Source organism: Mytilus galloprovincialis, chromosome 5 (genome assembly GCF_965363235.1).
Source record: "Mytilus galloprovincialis chromosome 5, xbMytGall1.hap1.1, whole genome shotgun sequence".
NCBI classification, from domain to species: domain Eukaryota; kingdom Metazoa; phylum Mollusca; class Bivalvia; order Mytilida; family Mytilidae; genus Mytilus; species Mytilus galloprovincialis.
The window spans coordinates 28,689,206-28,711,934 of record NC_134842.1 but is presented as its reverse complement, the minus strand read 5'-3'; the positions used below and the strand labels follow the sequence as shown (position 1 = coordinate 28,711,934).

The 22,729-nt window shown below is 29.5% G+C and overlaps 1 protein-coding gene across 14 annotated transcripts in view; it reads right to left on the bottom strand.

Moving 5' to 3' along the window:
- LOC143075546 (TNF receptor-associated factor 4-like) overlaps window positions 1-22,729 on the bottom strand; it is a 94,385-nt gene that overhangs the window by 11,838 nt on the left and 59,818 nt on the right. For 2 of the 14 annotated variants that reach the window (XM_076250991.1, XM_076250993.1), the window contains exon 2: window positions 18,567-18,618. In XM_076250991.1, coding sequence (XP_076107106.1) covers window positions 18,567-18,618 — 52 coding nt within the window. Of the gene's footprint in view, window positions 1-146; window positions 198-442; window positions 573-1,836; window positions 1,862-5,541; window positions 5,637-9,573; window positions 9,674-10,978; window positions 11,088-13,955; window positions 14,007-15,025; window positions 15,147-17,605; window positions 17,639-18,566; window positions 18,619-18,755; window positions 18,779-19,888; window positions 20,037-21,353; window positions 21,392-22,729 lie in introns of those variants that run through there. The other 12 variants (XM_076250994.1, XM_076250992.1, XM_076250995.1 and 9 more) reach the window with 12 other exon arrangements.

Here is a 22,729-nt window from a genome sequence, read left to right as displayed (position 1 = left end):
CAAAAATTTTCCATTGCTATGGTTTCTTGACTTTCCCCCTGTTATAGCTTAAAAACAAATGTCCAAACTATATATATATTTTGAAACCAATATATTTTTCAACATGGCTCAACAAACAACTTAAAATTACATTAAAAAAGAAATACCTGACTATTTTCTGAAACATCTTGACGACTTTCCATAACAGAGATACGTAAACATGCTAAACATCCAAAACTTTAGTACAAATTTTAATCCTATTTAAAACTCAGCCCATCAACTAATGTCAAAAGTTGATGCAAGATCTAATAATGTTTGGTCAAATATTTGTCCATATATTTACCTACCAATAACAAAGTTTACTCATTAAATTCTCCTGGATGATACTTAATTTACAATTCATTCTATATACCGGTAGATGTATGTATAAACTGGAAAAAGTTCAATACTATAAAAGTTTTACCTTGCACAGGTGTTAATCCTATGTTCAAGTATCCATAATCCATAAATGCCAGACAGGCTTTGTATAGATTTGAAAGTATAATATAATCACAAAAGTCAAGTTTTTCATTTGATATTCCTAAAAAGCGTAGGGTGGAATTAATAAAACTCCTCCATAACGCAGCCACCTTTTGTAATGTTCCCAATAAAGTTGACAATGATACAGACGTTTAATCAAAACTTTGATCAAATTAATTAACCTGCCTAATTTGTTATAACCTTGCTAAAAACACCTTTGTTATAAATGCAATATACATCCCGAGTAATAGATTTGAAAAGTTTATATTATCACAAAAGTCAAGTTTTTCATTCGATATTCCTTAAAAGCGTAGGGAAGAATTAATAAACCTTCTCCATAACTGCCACCAATTGTAATGTCATCAATGCGAGTTACCAATAAAGTTGACAATGATGAAGACATTTAATCAAAAATGCGATCAAATTAATTAACCTGCCCAATTTGTTATCACCTTGCTAAAACACCTTTGTTATAAACGCAATATACATCCTAGGTAATCAGCTGATCTCATATCTAGGTATACATTTCTACAATCACTCATTTGCAGACAATAAAAAAACTTAATCAGATTTCAATCTAGATAAGTTTGTATCATATATCAACAGTCTACATACATATACCTACTGATAATCACCTGGTTATTAGTTACAGGTAACTTCAAAGTAATTGTAAATCTGATAAAAAAAAATTGTAGTTTTTTCATTGAATTAAACATCCACAAATGTAAATATTACTACTGATAGGTAAATGAGAGTTATTTCCCATGACAATTCATCAACTAGTTTCCATTGAACTACAGCCGTGAAAAGGTCAAAACTTAAATCTCTATCAATAATTAACTAATTTCTCCACCTTAAGTATCAGTGTAGTTCTATGAAAGTCAAACCAAAGTTTATATCTGCTACCCAGAATAAGACCTGTGTCATACATAACTGTCAATCTTAGCTTATATTCTAACATTCTAATAACTGATCTCTACTATTGACAAAATCATTTGAACTATTTTTTTTTGTCAATCATAAATTAAGATTGCAAATGTTCAGTCAAAATTAAGTGCATGAAGTCTGAACTTTAAGGATTAAGGTGTTTTTTCGATATCTCATATAAAGTAAATATATACTTTTTAAAATTTGTTCACAACTATTTTTAAAGATATTGTCAATTGAAATCAAAATACTACCAAACCCATTACTTCCAGTTTTTAAAATATATAATTGCTGATTGTTGGTTGCTTAACGTCCAGTTGCAAATATTTCATGCATGTTCAGAACATAAATATATCTAAAATAAAGACCTTACCATTTTCAATATAAACATATAGTTAATAGAAAACTTACTCCTTGTAAAGAATGTTTTGTGAAACAATGTTGAGATGATGTTTGCACATAGATTATCAATACAAAATATGTCTAATTCACAATGATAAAAATTATATATAGGTAGATATGATAAGTAAGAATGACTTTGATGGAATTTGTTTTATTTGATAAGGTAAAGATAAACACCTGGTAGGTATTTCATACCTGTCCGAAAGACATCAAAGACCACCAATACACAAAAATTTCCACATCAAAAGACAGTTCAATATGTACAAAAAGGTAAACATTACATCTGAAAAATTTAAAATGATAAATATGCAATTCACATGAAATGTCCAAAGGCTTTAAAGTTCATTAAAATTAATTTTAAAAAGGTAGTTCTTTGTTCTTGTTTATAAACAAAATGAAATATGTGATAAATTAGTAAGCTATGTAGAGAACGTAACTTAATGGAATAGCAAACATTTTTGTTGAGCTTGCAGTATTGTACACTAAGACATTTGGTCCACTTATCAAATGACATCGGCCAACGATAACCTCTATCTGTAGATATCCCATAATTATTTCCTTCAAATCAATTCTTTCTTACAATTTTCCTATTCCTCAAATTATATGTAAATAATATTCTGAAAACTATGTTTTTTTAAAGAAGGAAAAGCGAAGAAATTCACATTCTACTGAAACCTCAATTTAAGCTAGTTTTGTAGAGTATCAGCAAAAAATAGAGTGTTGAATATCAGCCAAAATATAGAGTTACTGCCCTTTTCAAGTGTCAAATAAGCCAAAAAATTATATCATCTTACCTTATTTTTTTGGCTACTGTTTGCTTCAAACCATTTATTATTTCAATCATTTTATCATAAAGTTTATTGTTGATAGTCATGCAGGTACCTAATTCCCACCCCAGCAAATTTTACAGATCATACTAAAATGGGAAAATCTCACAGAAAATAAAACTATACATCAAAAAGTTTTTAAATATAACATAATAAACTCCTGTCATTATAATTGTATGTATAAATACTATGTAAAATATCATATTACAAAATTTTCACTGTTCCTTTATGACCATGAATAAAATGTAGGTATCATATGAAAAATTCTCAGCTCGTCAACTGGAAATATTTGACATTTAAGTTATCTGTACTTATTACAGTGGATCAAAGTCCACAATGAAATATTTCAACTGATAAAAATATGAAAAGGAAACTCAAACTAAAACCTCAAAAAGGAATCTGTTTGTACCTTTCTACCTCCTTATTTGTGCAAAAATTTGAAATAATGTGGAAAAGACTCCAAGGAAGTTGGAGCACCTCCCAAGTATTTCCCCATCCTTCCACCTCCCTCCCTCAAATATTTATGAAAACATCAAATCAAAATTCTGCATAACAATTCATATTTCCAAATTCACAAATAATCTATGTCTTGATTCTGAATTACTGTGGATTAATCATTTTTCATGGGGTACCAATTTTCATGGATTTTGTTGGTACAGATAAAACACAAATTTAATGTTCAATGAATTTAAAATTTGCATGTATGTAAGACATTCGACAGGCAAAACCATGAAATCAAAAATTTACAAAAATGCAAGTTTTTCTCAATCCACGAAGACAAATGAATCCACAGTACCACATGATGATCCACAGTACCACATGATGATCTAACAACTGAGATAGTCCGTAATTAAAGTTCTAAAGACATACCTCTGCTGGGGCTCTGCATATCAATCTCACTAACTTTTTTCAATTACAAGTATTGATTTGTAATATGTTATTTACATGTGATTCATTGTATAATAGCTATGTTCCATCTCTTTCTTATTGATTTCAATGTATTTAACAAGGATTGACAGCCTTCACCATTCACTTGATGGCTTCATAAAATATTCAAAATGAAAGACATTTTTGTGTTAAATAATTCAACAAAAAGCTAACAAAAGTCACAGTTTACATGGTTTACCTACTGTTTTTGTACAATAATACTTTATGTATCCCCTACTAAGCTGAGAATGTATCTTTCAAAAGTTGACAATAAAAGTATAATGCAGTGGTTATATAACAAAATAGTTCTATGAGAAAAAGGTACAATAAGTCAAATGGTTTTTGATCTACAATTAATTTGTTCCTTCTTAAAACACCTCCTTCAAAACCTGCATTGAATGAAACATTTAATTTTTGTTGAAAAAATATATTGACAAATAAGCTTACCTACGATTTAAATTTCTTATTCCATTGATAAATAATCTGCAACGTCAGCACTATTTGAGATCGTCTTAGTGCAAAGATTATGAAAACAAACCCACTAAGAAAATGTTCTATTCAAAATTTACAATGTTGATTTACTTTTCCAAGGGAATACTGATTTGATCTACATCTCAATTTTTGTTTCTCAACTAAAATGTTTTTTCAGCTCTTTGCTTTCACATAATTAAATATTTTCAAAGTTGAAACTCAAGTGCTGAACGGGGTAAATTTAAATAGTCCATCATTTTTCAAACTTTAGATGAGGTCTTCTGTATTTTCAACAAATATTAAATATCAGAAATAAAGTAACAGTTGATTGTAAACACATGAATCTGAGTGCTTGTAATGTTGCAGTCAAAATAAAACATAATATCAAGAAACTTTATAAATAAATTGTTCCACCACTAAACAAATCACCTTTCAAAAACAATTCCCCTTGACAATATGACATAGGACAAACAGATCAGTTATTGACCACTCAACCAATGTCCAAATGATAAATCAATGATTTATAAATTTGTACTGCTTCTGGAAATCACATAAGGGTTCAAGTCTGGTCAGTAAACCTCATCAATTTGACCTGGCTGACCATAGTAATTGTGACCATATATCAACCAATTTGTAAATAAAATTTCTATAAACTGTATACTGCCAAAACCAAGTCTATAAATTGTAAACTGCCAAAACCAGGAATCTTTTATTTGTTGTCATTATCATGATTATATAGAGCAGTATTTGTCAACATATTGTATGAATAAAACATCATTAAAATATAGAATGGACAAAGAATTTATTGACTAGGTGACATCTGGTAGCCTGACAACTCATCTTTTTACTAAATACGCCTCATTTACTTCATACTAATACAAACTATCTATGTTTAACATGATATATAGTATGATGAGTATCATAATCTTCAATACTATTGTCACCAGATGTGGTACATGTATTACAAATTCTTATATTGTCATTTTCAGTTCTTTATTGAAATCACTTCAGATTTATCACAAATTATTAATGATTTGGGATTTAACATAAAAAAAATCGTTTATACTGGTGTAAAGCATATTGAACAGGTCAACAGTTCAAGCAATACAAACTTTAATATTATTTTCTTCTTGATTCAGTTATACAACTTTTAGCATAAAATCGTCCAATAATTTTCACCTTGCTTCTCCCACCACAATATAATCTTTGTAATGGAATTGTTCTTTCAAAAATCCAGCATCTCCCAAGGAGTACGTGTACTAAAAAAACTTTTTTTGAAGATATGTAATTCACCGTAACAGTAGATTAAAATTAATCCTGCAGTTTTGAAGATAGATTTCTTTTTTCTTTTAATGCTTAAAAAAGATATTGTCCTAAATGAATCCACAAACAAACAAAAGACTGCAACAATATTGGTTTTCTTAACTCTTCATTTTATAAAAAATCTTTAAAAAAAACTATGATATAAAAGCTATATAAGCCTACATACCTCCTTGTTTTTCTCCTCTAAGACATGAATCAACCAATGATCAACTTATCTATATTCACTGCAGAACATGCAATGTTCATTTCAAGTCAGATTTAAATTTTACACAGGATTATAAAGATTTGGTTCAAATAATAGCTAGTAAATTAAATCTTATCAATATTATCTATCAATCTGTTACTTTAAAACTTCAAAGAATTTAAAGTGATTTTAACAAGGAAAATTATCACGGAATACCTGTCCAGACAATTAGTAAAGTAAGGAAGGTAATTTGATGGTGAGACCCTAGTGAGGGACTTCAACATCATTTCGACATCATTATAGTCTAGTGCTTAGATATTTTGTAAATCAGTTAATTTCAATTTTTGTGCAAATATCCCCCATAAAACAGGAAAAAAAAGAAATAATTTTGAAGCAATTTTGATGGCCAATTTTCAAAATTAACATAGCGGCAATAATTTCTTAGAGAATATTGACCCCCCCCCCCCCCAAAAAAAAAAAAATATAACCAGTGACAAATTATGGTAGTTTTGAGCGAATTTCATCTGCTTACCTCAAAAAGTTACTGAAGCAAAATCAGAGACAGAAGAGGTTTAGGTCACATGTCATTTGGACATCAATCAACAATGCATGGTAACAAAAAAAAATCTCAAGAGGTCATGAAATAACCTTCAACAATGACCAGCAATTTTACATCACTATTTTAGGTAAGGGGTAAGAGCCAGTAGTTGTGTTAAAAATGTTGCTCCTAAACAGTTTCAGAGGAGATGACTGAAATTTTGTTCAGTAATTTTAAAGTAATTCCCCAATGGAGCCTCAATAATATAAGTAAATAAATATTGACAAGTTAAGTGGATAAATAAAAGTCTATTACACCTGTGATGTTGACCATTACCACATTTTATGTATAGTAAATGTTTGATAATACAGATACCTCTATTCTGAGTCACAGCGCCTTTTGCCGTGAGCCGGCCAATTGGTTCTTACCTTATCGATAAAGCATTATAAACAACTCTCAAACGTCCATTTTAAGACATATTTAATAGATTGGCATTGAAATAAGTATTTATCAATTTTGTCTTCTCACATTAAATTCTCGTAAATTTGACTTTAAAATTGACCAGATATTAAATTTCATCCTCTTTTCACCTGCCAATGACTTAGTCATCGAAACCTGTCAAAAAATTACTGACTACTTAATTGGCCTATATATTAAGTGATTCATATAATTATCGGACTTATAATGCTGGATTGATTTCCTTGTCTTTTGTAAAAAATAAATACACTATGAATTTGTTAGAATTTTAAAATCTGACAAAAATTGTATTTGTTTAGAAAAGTAGACAATCTTTTAATTTTCACAATTATCCTATTTTAAAATTTATTAATCATTTAAAAAAAATTTAACCAGTTTCAATTTTTTTTAACTTATAAATTAAAGGCTAATTATAATAAATCAATACTTTGACCTTGAAAACGTATACTCTGATTTACTGTATTTTCTATGTTTGGCTTTGATGTTGTAATGTTATATTCAGTATTTATGTTGGGCAAAAATGATTGTTTAAATTGCTTCTACCCCCAGCAGACAATATTACAATCAATCCAACAATTAGCCTATAAAGCAAACTTTAGTCTGAATTGAAATGAAACCAAGATTTATATAAATGCTTTGCAATAGCATATTGCTTGAGTTTAAAGTTAAGAGTTGGATCAAGTTAAATCAGACTTAGAACACAGGTGTGCACCGTCAACAAGGTCTGCAATTGTCAACTTCATTCTTAAACATGCTGAAGTATAACATTTCAAAAGACAATACCAGATACTTATGTAAACAATGTTCCAATACAGCTCATCAGACATTCCCCTTGCAAATATACCCAGTAATGTACTAAAAATTGAAAATTTAATTAAAAGCTGAATTTTACACTTACTTTCAAAATGTACAAAAATCCTTCCTGCCAAACATTCTATTTCATCAATCAAGTAAATGTAATGATTTAGTCACTAAAAGCTGCAAGCTACTTTATAAATTTCAATTTAATAATCCATAAATCATTTGCAATCAAAACAGATTGGCAGAAAGTAGTAGCTTAATCAAAATTGAAGTGTGCATGAAACTCATTGGGTGTATATAAATCTAGCATTAATCTTTGAAGTATCTGTTTTATTTCTGATAAATATTAATAAAACTAACTTTGAATAACCATAAATTCTATAAAATTGATTGACAGCAACAACAAGAAATATCAAACTTCAATACAAGCTTCTTTTTTGTTGTTGGAAAAACTCCAAGGGGAGATAATTCTTAAATATAAATTTTAGTGAAATAAAATGTCTTATGTCTTATGTCTTATGTCTTATAAATTATATCACATATCTTTTAATTAGTAATCATGCAATATCTGCCAAGAAATTTGAGCAGTTAATTATCAAAGTTAACTGCACAAAATGATATTTGTTTTTATCCTACCTGAATTTTGAATAAAAAGAAATACACCAAGGAAACAGTAGAAAGTGGAAGTCAATTTTTCCTAGAATTAAATTTTCCAGTCAGAATTCCTGCTTCCCTGAGGTCAAAATTATGACTTGATTAGAGATTAACAGCTACTTTTTACAATATGTTGGGTTAAGATATGAATATTATTACCTGCAATTAACTTTATCTAGATCATAATACACCTGCCTCACCTGAGATAGGGAACCAGATCTAACAGTACTGAATGGTACTTCAACAAATGTAACATATGGTGCATAGACACACTATAAAATATCTTTCTTCTTGGTTCATTATTAAACTTAATAAGACAGTCATAGATTGCTTTTCAAAGCTATAAGCTTTAATTAGGTCCAGTGGCAAATATGTCATACACGTTCAGGACAAGTCAGTGCTAATAGGAGTTGCATGTTCTCTACCTAAAAAGTTTCTGCAAGAGGGTCTTTAATTTTGATATACAAAAGTCAAAGACCCTCTATTCTTTATATTGCAGCTTTATACAAGACATGCATTGGTTTTCTTCAAGAGGAAAAAAATTCACTTGAAAAACAATGGTCCTTTGATTATTCAGGCAAAATTGATCCCTTAGCTCAGGAGAAACATCAGACCTGTCACCCCCACTTAGAACACCAGATCCTCTGTTTCTATACTCGATGGACAAAACAAATATTTGACTTTGTAGAAGCTGATGACAGCTCGTAATCTAATATAATGTAAACTTCCTAATCAATGTAGTAAACAAACAGTAAATACAGAAATTTGACAATGGTCAGTTTATCTTTATATCAGACTTCTGTTTAGTTCAATACACTACTCAATCTGGACTTGCTACATGTCCCTTCCTAATTATTATTATTTTTTTTCAATTTTGCCCCTTTAATAATTTTACTGCTATAACTAGGAGATTACAATTATACTGACATCTCCAAGGGCAATCAGTAGGCTGGCACTTATCAGTAAACATATAAATTAGTAAGAGAGAAATATTAGAAAGGGAATTGTAGCAAGTCTATACTCAATCTTAAAACTTTGTAATGGGTGGTATCAGAGGTCTTCACAATCTTTATTTCACATGTTTTCATGCTTATAACTTATCATTATCAGTTTCTATAAGTGGAAAATAGGGGAAAAAAATAATGTGTAAGATTGAAAAACAAAATGTCATTGTTTAATGGCTATTTTATTTCCAGAGTGTTTATGCACATACCCCTCCCCATGTATGACCCTCATTGTAAAATTCAGCATGTATAACTATTAATCCAAATGTTTGTTTTCTTTACTATTGTTTCAAATAAAGGTATATAAACAACCATAAAATTATAGGTAACACGAATTCAGTCAAACTGATACCATCTATTTTTCACATACTGCATAGTCGGTAATAAAATGTTCCGAAATGACAAAAGTATTAAAACAACTAAACCAGAAAACTAATTGCCAGACTTATCCACAATAAACTAATGCTCTATTTTATACTGGTCAGGTATCACAAAATTAAATTTTAGAGCCATAGTTGAACAGAATATATGAAAGCTTACCTTTTGTCTCATCATAACATACATTCAATAAAAGTTCTGTAACCAAAATGGTCAACTAAAATATACCACTGGCTGGATGGACAAAAATATCCACTGACCATAACAGACCCATGTTTATCCCATAGGAGAATAAGTACTAATTGCTGATATTAAGATCAAAGGAAAACTGACCCAGAATCTATAACACTATAAAATTACATGTATTTGTAATAAGTAATTACTGATGTTATCAAATATATGTCCTGGCTTTCATCAGGGATACATTATGGGCAGTGGGCAGTGAAAGGATTATGCATGTTATAGTTTTCAAAAGGGATAGTTTTGGAAATATACTATATCTAAATGATCTATAACACTATGAAATTACATGGCTGTATTTTTAATGAATTCTCTGTAATTACTGAAGTAATCAAATAAATGTCCTGGTTTTCATCAGGGAAACAGTATGAAGTGGGCAGTAATACTAAGAGGAGATGGCATGTTAAAACTTTAATGAGGGATAATTTTAGAAATATTTTATGTGTTCATTGAAAACAGAACTAAGTGAAACCAAATAAAACATATTGATGATGCCATTCTCAATCTTATCATGTATTGCTTGCCAAGTTTCTTTCAGTCTTTTCATAAGGAAATTTTACAGTATAAAATGAGTTATCAATTATTTCATAAACATGTATCGACATCTTTTAGGACCACATCAAAACACACTTGGTGTACCTTACATTGGATATTGGGAAGACAACATTATTACAACATTTGTTTCCATAAAATAAAAAAGGTTTTTGAAAGACTTTCAAATGAATAATAAACAATTACTAATTGTGCAGTACAAAAATAATTTGTAATGCAGGATTCAGAAATATATGACAGAAAAACCTACCTTAAATTTATGGTTAGAAAACATTTGTTTTATCTTTTCAGGTCTGTTATACGACTACTACACTGACATGAGTTGTATTCGTTAAAAGTAGCCGATCAAATTAAAGGAAATAATTGATGAGAATAAAATAAGGAAATAAAAACGTGACAATAAGAAAACTTATTTATCTGGCCTCCTTGACGCACCTTTTTGACTTCCCTAATATCTGATTAACATCGTTTAAATTAATGTTCGGCCACATTCTATTCTTATTTCATTTCCCTTAAATTTCAATTTCTACTGAATGAATAGCACTTTAATGTCACAATGGAATTTTTAATAATTTCAATTCAATTATTTTAATTAACACCAAAGATAAATCTTTTAACTTATATTTTCTTGTCAAATTGTTTTTTGTAAAAAAAATCAAAGTATAAACTTTTTCATTGTCCAAGACATAAAAATAGTCTCATAAATTAAAAGTTTTATTTAATTAAATCTAAAACTAATCAAAACACAATAAAATCCACTTTATAAAATACATACCCCAGAACAACCTTTCAAGATCAACCGCAGTTCAAAATTTAAATCCAATTTTCATCAACAATAAATTTTAATTTTTAACCTGTCAGCTCTTTAAAGTTTTTTAAATTTCAAAATCATGTCGAAAATTTTACTCATATAGACATAATAGGTGAGATAAAAACAACTTTCTTGAAGATAAGTGTAAATTTGACATGGTTTATTAAAACAAACAAAGAGATTTACTTTTCAAATCTTATAAAAGTATTATGTCATGTTTGTTCATAGAGTACATGGGTGGTTTACACCACAAGGTGTTTTAATTCTATGCCACCTACAATCATCTGTGGACAGGTAAAAATCCTAAGAATCAACATTAAATATGGGATTAAGTACTGGTCAAGACAGCTAATCAACTAACAATACAATTACCTCTAATCAGATTAGGGACGATTTTTAATTCAACCCTATTAATGGCATTGGATGTGACACTTCACATAAATATCGCATTAACACAGCAGTAGTCGTAACAATAACTAACGCCATTTTTGTATCTGACATCCCCAACTATTACGGACAGGAAGTAATAACCTCTGTTGGTACAGGTGAAAACCGCTACCCGATTGATTTTAGATCAAAATAATTGAGACGATAAACAGAAGGAGAAAATTTCTTTTTAAAAGTGATGATATTGATCTAGTTTTTATAATTTATTGGAAATTAATGAGAGTTTATTAAGTCCCAATGGATGAATTATGACTGCTTTCTACAAAATTATCTCCGACTAATATATCAATTAATTAAACAAACTAATCAATAGGGCTGTACTGACAACATTTCTCATTTCTGGTCTGATTTTTTTATTAAAAAGATACTGGAATTTCCAAAGTGTTTGTATTCAATACATGTATATAGCCTGCATTTCCCAATAGAAACATCTGAAGACTGAAGAATGATAATTAATATAGAGTCAGAAATGTCTTAAATTACCTCTATTTTCCCACATTAATTCAATGTTTTGCTGTAAGCTAAAAGGTTGTATACAGTCTAACTGTAAGGTAAGAAGTACATAAAAAACAAATAATAAAAAATCAAACAGTAATATTATATAGATCTTCATTTTTTTATATAGATTTTTTTGTAGAATTATTTTCAATTTAAAAACAACACTATCATAGACAAACATTGCTAACATGGCTAAGGTATATGGTTGAGATTTACAACAAATGGTCAAGTGGAGTTTGGTTTTTTTTAATGCATGTTTCACCACCATGCCTTTAATTTACAAAATTAAAAACAACCACTTTTTCAAGCAACCCAATAAATCTTTAACCCATTTTATTTATCTGATTTTTTCTTCATCCCTAATTATACTTTTTAACATTCTTATCTAGAATTTGACACCCAGACATTTTCCACCCAACAGATGGTTTTCAGGGAAAATTCATCCATATATTGACAAAACAGCTATGTTATTGAATATCGTAGTATCTCAAATCTATGATAGAGATCATATTGCTTTCTCTGATTATCTAGGTTTTCTAACAAACCAGCATTTCTTGTCAATAAACCCATTTACTGACTTTATAAACTTGTATTTTGAATAATTAAATAGACCACAACATATCAATTTCTTCATTTTTCCGAGGACAAGCATCATTTGTTTTTAAGAAGCAAATTGGCAACATCTGCCTAGCAAGTCTTAAATTAAAACATGGTTAATCAATGGAAATATTTTGTACCTACTTAAAAATAACAGAAATGCCTACTGACTAGTACAAAATGAATAGTCTACTTGATTACATTTATAGAATTATTTTTTATTATTTCATTTAATGGTGTTTTTCTGTAATAAGGTGGTCACATATTTACGATGTCGCCTATTTCTATAGCGATTGATTGTCATGTGTAACATATGGATGATGGCTTCACAGAGAAAACTTATAGAGATTAAAATCATTTAATCAGATACAAACCCTTTTTTGAAAGGCTTAAAAACATTTATAACAAATGGACTTACACATTCAAACTAATGATAGAGTATTTATATGGCTATAAATATTTTTAAGACCATTTTATGTCCATGTTTAACGATTATGTGAAGGTCTTTCGGTACATAGATAATTCATTCAATTCTCATTTCAGATACAGGCAAAATATTTTGTTAATTTTAAAAATAATTTAAGCTCAAAATTGAAAGCTTGTGCTGCCATCATGCCATGACGTATTGGTTTTACTGCAATAGACTGCATTGTATATTTCTTGTTTCTATCAAATGCATTCGGGGAACCAGGGGGGGGGGGGTGTTCCGGTGTTGGAATTCACCCTTTTTTTTGACGATCAATGCATTTGAATGGGGACATGTAGTTGGAAACACCCCCTTTTTTGTCCTGGGTTAGGAACCCCCCTTTGTAAAATGGCTGGATCCGCCCCTGAAATGTGTGTGAGGGGCCTTAGTGGCCGAGTGGTCTAAGTAGTCGAACTACTGTATCACTGGCCAGTCAACACTGAAATTGGGAATTCGAATCCTGCATGTGCCAGGTGCACTCGACCCCAATCTTAATTGACTAGGGTTGTTAGTTTTCCTACCGAAGGTAGTGGTTCATTCCTGGCACTACAGCTTCCTCCGACAATAAAAACTGACCGCCAAGAAATAGCACAATAATGTTGAAAGAGACGTTAAACACCAATCAATCAAAGTTTTGTTTTAAGGGAACCACAAGCTCTGTAGTCTCTTTGAAGCATTTTCCTCATTGTTGAAGGCCATTCAGTGATCAATAGTTATTAATTTTTTTGTCACTTGGTCTGGTGTGGAGAGTTGTCCAAAAATACCTCCTCTTTCTTATTTTTATATTTCCACAAATATTGTAGCCTAACCCATCTGTTTCATTGATGCACCAAAATCTTTTTCAAAAAAGTTCTATCTCACTTATCAGTACACATAATGAAGTCTAGTCTAAATAACGTTTCCCTCTCATAATATATTAATGAAAGTAAATACCTGACTTATCATTTTCTCAAAGACTACATCCTGCATTTTGAGTCCTGGGATGTGTACAGCAGCAAGGACTAAGCCTAAACTGCTGTATATTTAATTGTGAATCATAACGTTGCCATTGATTATACATTACTGAATCATGATACTTTGTTTTATAGTGATTCACTTGTTATTCATCAATCAGTATCCATTGACTTATTGTCATTAAACCCCACAGGAACATTTTCTGTTCAGGAATGCATAACTGATAATTCTGCACTATTACTGAACATCGTAATGGCTGATCAATATTAAGTCATTTTTTCCAAGATGCATATAACACATTACATGTCATTTAGTAGCAGATCCAGAAATGTTCAGAAGAGGGGGGCCCAGTGACTGCCTAAGACATGTAAGAGGGGGCCTGACACAGTCATGCTTTATTGATTCCCAATATAAAATATAATTTTCCCCACAAAAAGGGAAGCCTAAGCCCCCTGCCCCCTCCTAAATCCACCTCTCTAATTCCTTCCAATTTATTAAGTATATTACTTATAAGGACATGTTATATGTAAAAACATACGAAGATATCTTATTGGTATGATTGTAATTACCAATAGACCACTATCTATATTTAAGACCTATATTATGGACAATAATTGAGGGAAGAATAAGACCCACCAATGGCCTTCAATCATGTACTGAGCAAAACCCTTACAGCTTGAAACGATCTCAAATGACACAATATGAAACAATGCAACACAGAAAATATAGCCATCAAACTTCATACAAATCATCTTGATCTTTAATCATTGCAATTATTTTATGCAGCTAAACAACTATGAATAATGGTAGAGAAAGAACACAATATATATGAGAGTGACCAAATATTGAACTAGGTCAAAAACACACGCTCACTTGCTAGACATTTGGACCGAAAAAGAAGCAATTTGATGCTACTGGAATAATTAACCCAATAAATATTGATTTTTGCGAAAAATAAAACCATTGTGTGTATTGGGTTTCATTTGAATATTATTTAAATACATCAAAGATAATCAAAACTTTAAATAAACATAAAGGATCTAATTTACCTGAATTAATGGAATTTTTCACTGGTTTATAGTTGTAAGTTAACAATATGTAAACTCCATCTTTGTATTAAACAAATATTTTATAGTCGTTAGCTGTAAGTTCAAATAGACCATATTTCATCCTCTATTTTTTAACAGCATCCAATCAATATTGATGAAAACACTCATGTGATCATCAGCCTGAATCTGAATCTTTGAAATGTTTTTTTCCAGCTGTAGAATTAAGGACATTAGGAAGCTCATTATTTTCATGCTTCATTATGGTTTTTATTGAACTAAACCTCCAAGCATCAGTTGAAATGTGGAATTTGAGAACAAAACAATTCATTAAAAAACATAAAAAGTGGAATTAACAAGAGATATGTTGATGCATCAGTAATTCTTAATCCCAAAGCACTTTTTGTACCCAACTTCCTGTATTTGATTAAAGATGTCATTTCCAACTGAAGAGAGGAAGCTTAACAACTAAATGGGAAAAAATCACCAAAAACCTTTTATCTCAAATTACATCTAAAAATTATCATAAAAAGGAAATTCAGTAGTTCACTAATAAAGATCAACCCACCCTCATATCAAAATTTCTTTCTGATTTTGCACAAAATATTTGCACCTTTTAAACATGCCCACAACACTATAGATACTTGCTATACCTTTCCCTTTGGTTTTGTCAAATGGATGCAAGGAAAAAATAAATATGTTGAAGTTATGATACAAGTCACTTCTCAATTCAAAGTACTATATATTCAGAAATTATTGCAGGAATTTGTTATTGCAATTTTTGAAAACAGAACAAAAATGCTGGATTGATTATTGAGATTTTAGGACAAGGTGCATTATAAAAAGGTATATATATTGGACACCAGATGCAAGTTCCTATTATTGAGATTTTCACCCAGTCCCATTATTTGCATATATATTAAAAACCTTGAAATAATTTTTTATATAAAAAAACACATGCATTATTTGAGTTCTTGAGCTTATTAATTTCTGTGCCACTAATTTATGAACTTTATACTATTCCCAGACGAAACCTTAAAAATAAAATTAGTTGATTGCAATCTAACCGATTTCTTATGACTGATTCTAGAAACTGAGAAAAGTACCCTAACTTTACACTTCACAAAATTATTCCAACGTAATTATCACTTCAACCATTTTATGTCATTTCAGACAACAAAATCAATTTCTTCATTGTTTTAAGGTTTTGTCTTCATCAGTTACCATGGTTACCTTTGACTGTAAATTTTTATTATTACTGTAATTTTCTGGTGTGATATTTAATAGCAAATATCATCTGATCAGCCATTAATGGTTTTAATCATACTTATAAATGTCTGGAGTTGAGACCATAACAGCAGAAATGATTTTTTTTTAGAGATTATATTTTCTATACAAATAAAGTATACACTTTTTTGTCTGACAAACATTTAACATACTTTTCCAAGAAATTTTACATCGCAAGGCAACAGTTTTTAAATCACAGTTTTCATGTTAGTTATAAAATTTAATATGCAAGCAAACAAAATTTAAGAAATGTAAGTGTTGCAAAATATTGGGGTCATTTAGTATCGCCCTGTTCCAAATAGACATTATTCTGGTTGAACAGAAACTTCTTAAATGGTCAATACATGTAGCATTAATGATTGTAACAGACTTCCAATTTCTAAAATCTTTAGCTGCTTTTGAAAATATCAGTTCAATGTTTTTTTTCTTTCTTGTGCATGGAATTGTAGATGATAAGACAGGTACATGTAAAAAATCATTCAAATCATTCATTGTGGACAGTGTTTTAATTTCAAGAAAAAATGTCAAAATTATTAAATTTAAGAACTTCACCTTTTCAAGGCTTCTATACTTAAACGAATACCCAATCTATCCTTAAACCCAAAAAACATTTTTAAACTTTAAACTTCTATATAATTTGTTATTGTTATTTGCTTCACAAATCAAATGAGAAATTCAACCCTTCTTGGCTTTTAAGGTTGCAGCTAACAATACAGATTGCACATGGTGTTAACACATACCAAATACATACCCCATTTTAAAAGCTGTATTTTAATCACAAATAAAAATGAGTCTACCATCAGAGGACTTGCTTTAAGGGTTGAGAAACTTGAGACAATTATCGTAATTTAGACAATACAATGATAAATATGGGCTACAAATATCTATCAATTTATTAAGAATCAAATTTCTTAATTTGCATTAAAATGCCTTTAAAAATGAAGAAATTGATTATCCATCAAATAATAAAAGGTATCATGTGTACAAAGAGGTCAAAAGTATTGTTATTTAAACAGCTTACAAGTCATAACAGGGACAGACTATCAGTTATAGTAGAGGAGACTTGTAAACTTCAGCTGTTCAGAAAGTCATGGAGCAATCTGTCATTTCATACACATCAAAGAAGATGCAGCTTCATAAACTGCCCCATATCTAACCTTATAACCCTAAAGCATTTCAAAGTCTTCAATATTAAAGTGTGAATTTGCTGTTAGTCCAACAATACTAGTTCAGCTGGCCTGGTTGGCCTTCAAGAGCACCTGCTCATAAAAGGTAAACATCAAAGATTAATTTCACCTGTGAAAATACTCTCATAACGGAACAAATAACTCCTGGTCAATTGGTCAAGCGAGGTACTGTTATCCTACTGTCCTGAACTCCTGATTTTGACAGCCGATTGTAACAGCTTTTTCTTTTGTATCTCATTATTGTTTCATTATTTATAATTCAAGCTGATGGCCGTTATAAAGAGTACTGTGTAAAGTAACAATATGTACAAACAAGCTTTTATCATAGAGGGACAATAGCATATCTTGAACAGATTAGCTTTATCTGTCTGTGGAGTACAAGCTGCAAGAAGGTCTAGTACCGTAATACAAAATTGTATCAGAGTTACCCATATTGTTCTGGTACTTGTTTTTAATTTTTGAAATATTAATGATATTTTATAAAATGACCCCCAAAAGGAAATTTTCAGTGTGAAATATAACTTATTTAATTGTGAATCATTGATTCTTTAAAGACAAAATTCTGAACTTGTTTTTCCATAAAATGGCATTTCTAATAAAAAAAGAGTACTTTTTCAAGCTAAATATTAATGAATTCATTTTCAAAATTCAACATATTTTCTAAGGTAGTACTTATCAAGTATATGCATAAATCAAATCAAATTCACCCTGAATATGTATCTGTTTTTAGAAATGACACTCTATATAATTATTCTGTTACTATACTCATATATGAAATTCCAATGCAAATTGTTTATTAAATTATTTTTTTAAAACAATTTTTTCAAACAATTTGAATACTGAAATGCCTTATAATCATACAATACCTTCAGATTCCAGTCAGCTCTAAATTCCTTTAGTTATCCAATAATTTAAGAAATTATTTAGAGTCAATTTACCTCATACTATCAATTTATGAACACTGTACTAACTAAATCAGGTAAATCTATTTGTTACTTCCGTGTAATTTAAACTAATTAATGATGTGGTCACTCACATCAAATCAAACACAAACAAATAAAGACACCTACCTGTGCATAATCAATGGCTTTGTCATCTTCTGGACATCGGAAAACTCCTGTGCTGTAAGCAGAAAACAAACTATTGTTATTGACCGAATATATTCATAGCTTGTCGTTAATCTTCGCTAATATTATGTTTACTGGTTTATAAGCTAGTCATAATGATAAATATCAGCATCACAAATCTATTGTATTCACCTAAACATGATCGGACATCCACTCGACTCTCAACCGATCTTTACAAAACTACTCGGTTCTTAAATAAAACCCTGTCAAAAACATCGGCGTCAAAAGGGATAAATATCCTGTATTATATTCATGTTTTTATTCCCATTTGACAAAAACTGAAAGGCGGCCAGGCCTAAAACAAAGGGATAAAGCATGTCCTTACATACAAAAGATATTCGTAACGGCCCAGTTTTTTCGACCGTAAACATCTGATTGATTTAACTGTTGATAGACGATAAAACAACCAAACTTTTTATCTACTCACAATCTGAAGAGAAATTTAAATTTAACCGATCCTACTTTAGATGTACAATGTTTTCTTTATAAGAGGAAAAAGTCTTTATTTGTTAAAACAAAACTAAAAATTGTCTTTGATGAATATAAATAAAGGTTTTAAAGTAAGATAAATACACATATCAGCTTACGCTCTTGAGATAGGTTCAAGATTTACGAGCTACAAGTATAAAGAACAAAACATTAGAATTACTAATGTATTATTTATACCTTATATAAATCAACAAAGAAAAAATATTATGTTTGAAATGATGCCAATTTTTACCTAAAAGTGATAATAACTTTTCTAAATTTAGCGTGTTAATTTACTCTTTAAAAAGAATCTTACCGAATTTTTCATTTTATCTCTCTAAAAATAGTGAGACATCATATTATGGTTATATTTATATTTAAAAGGAACCCTGTCAGATTACTGTCTAATTTTAGTGATGAAAATTTTCTTCCATTGTTGTAAAACATTTCTTTTATGAGAATCTTATGCAATATTGACCTTCAATTTAAAATAAAACAAACAAATATGTAAAACAAATATTACTACTTAAAAGAATAATAGCTGGTTTTCAATTTTCAAATTTGAATACCAATTTCAGAAAAAAAAAGTATAAGAAAAAAAAATCTAACTGTAAATGATTATCACTGATGAGTCTATTTGTAGACCAAAACATGCATCTTGCGCAAATACAAAGTTTCAATCCTGGTATCTTAATGATGAGTTTGTTTATCTAATACTAAACAGAATTATACATTTTTAAAAATTCTAATTTAATATCAATTTCAGCAAAAAAATTGTATGAAAAAATAAAACTTACTTTGAATGTTTCTTGATAATTTTCAAGCTAGCCCTAATAAGATCCTGTCTCCCAAATGCTGGAGGGTCCCTAGAATTGGATAAACCGGGCATATCCCTGTTACTTATTACACCCATCATTTATGATGTGTATCCCCGAGAGTTTCATGGACAAATTAAATACCAACACCTTACTCTAAGTTTGAATAAATTAAAAAGTTTTGTTAACATGTTACGGGCAGATGGACAGACAGATGTATTTATTCTGTCATCTGATTGGTTAACAATATTTTTGAGAAAACTTTTCGCACACGACCAACCGCTACTAGCAAAAACTCTTGTTGTGGCTGCATTATTCAAATAACACTTCAAAGAAATTCTTCATAACAGTGCATGCTGTTATTTTCTTTTACAAACACTTGCCGACACGCGCCTTTTACAGTTATTCATAGAAATTTTGTGATCTTATCTGATATGCGGGTATTAACCCACCAAATCATCTATTATAATTTTATACAAAAGATTTTGAAAATTTTGAAAATCTATTGAAATTTTACGACAGTCGTTTGAACAGGAGTCCAGATTATAATTGTAAAGTAGTTATTATAAAACTGATTTGGTATGGTAATTATTGTGGTTCGGTGATCATTTTGTACTGCACTTACAACAGATGGATAGCTTCACTTGATTCAGAAAGAAGGGGCAAAACGGTCAATTTAAAATAACCTTCAAATTATTATTGTTAAACTTTCTATTTGAAAATATGACATAGAATTATTGAAACCTAAATCATAGCTTAGATATCTTTTGAATAATTTTTAAATTCAATCCTTTTATGTATGTATTACTTATGAATGTAAAAGTTTTACTGAGATACAAGTCAATATACAAAGCATATAGCACATAACTCATACATGTATTCTTCTGTCAAAATCTTTGTAAGAGTTATTTCCCTTTTTTCAACTGCTGGTATACAAGTCTACTATTGTTTATAAATGATAAGATTACTATTAGTGCATTAATATGTCTATTCCTTTTCATAATATGTATTTTTGTGCCATATGAAAATCTGCTGCTTGAATAATAAAAAAGCTAAAAAAAAAACTACTGAAGTATCATTTGAAGCCTGCTAAAAAACATATTCACAAATCAATCCATAATTAAAATATTAAATTCAAATTTCATCTCAACAATAATAAAAATTTATGAAATGTGAAACTTTAAAAAAAAATATGTAAAAAAAAATACTTCTGTAATAAATGTATATTAGATTGTAAACTTTTATTCTAATAATACTAAATATAAATTGATACAATACTGTAAGCTTCAATATCAAAATTGTTCCAAAGGGAATATGTATATATTTCAAAATCCTACGAAAAACTAATTTACCATGTGGATGTGCATTTACTTTTTTTTAAACTAAAATCATCTACCATGAATTTCTTAAATTAATAAAAAAACACATACTGGTAGATAATATTCACCTTGTAACTTTTTCTGTAAACATACTTGTAAAACAACCTTATATCAAATGATCGCTATATGTTCTATACTTGTTTTATAAACTGATATCTATGTTTTGGTCCAACGATAAAATCTTTAACGACATAAGTTTTTATGTAACACACCTCTAATAAAGAAATAAATCTTCACAAATTTATCTAATAAAGAAATGAATTGTTATCTTTTAATGTACAAGATAGCCCTTGGCTAAGGTTGAACCTTCTATCTATACACAAAATCAATCAAATTAATTTTAATAATCAGATTCTATGGTTAAAGCCCTTGGGTTCTATGACTGAACTTTTCAGTCGTCTTCCAACTGTACATGAATATATGAAATTTACTTGAAATTAATTGATTCTGATACCCCTAGTGGATAAGACAAGTGGCATGGTGTCCATTGTGAAGATGATAGAATAAAAGAAAGATTTCAAATTAATTTAATAATGGTTCAGTTCAGACTATGGTCAGTAAGGAATTGAATAAAAGAATGATTACAAATTGATGAGTTGATGGTTGAACTTTTTCATTAGATTAATGAGATCAAATTTTATCTGGATTATTTATCTTTAAAAGTCACGCATATAGAATAAATTTAAAATATCAACCTTTGATGTATCAAAAAGCGCAATTTTACATTAGGGAGCATCAAACACTTGAAACAGGTTTTTAGATTCTTCGTCTGTCCCTAGTCTAACTTTTTACCATGCAAAATTTCTTGTGAATGTTATTTCATATATGATTTAGTATATAGTTATCAAAGGTACCAGGATTATAACTTAATATGCCAGATGCGCTTTCGTCTTCATAAGACTCATCAGTGACGCTCAGATCTAAATAGTTAGGCAAGGTTTTTCAGTAATGTATAATTGAATAGTTATAATGTAGTAAAATCTCAAAATGATAATGACAGTGATTAATTATAAGGTTAATGATGACGATAAAAGCTTTCTCTCATAACCATCTGATAATGATAATAGATTTTAATTCATTGTCAACAACAGCTGAACACTTAGTGGTGAAACGATAAAATGTTAGGAAAATAAATCTTGACTGCTTACTTTAAAAAAAAAATAATTGTGCCATTATATCTGTGCTTGCTTATTATAACTATGATAACTTCAACACATTGAAGCTTAAACGATTATGACCTTAAATATCACTAAAAGCATTAAATAAATGTGAAATTGTGACATTCAAAATTATTTTAACCTTTCCAGCATGAAGTATATTCTTTGTTTTGATGTTGCAATTTTTACATGCAAAGGACTTGATACATCAAAAGTCAAGGGGACACTGAAGAAAGTGATGATCATCATCTTCAAATTCATCCTTAAATACACATAAATCTTAAACC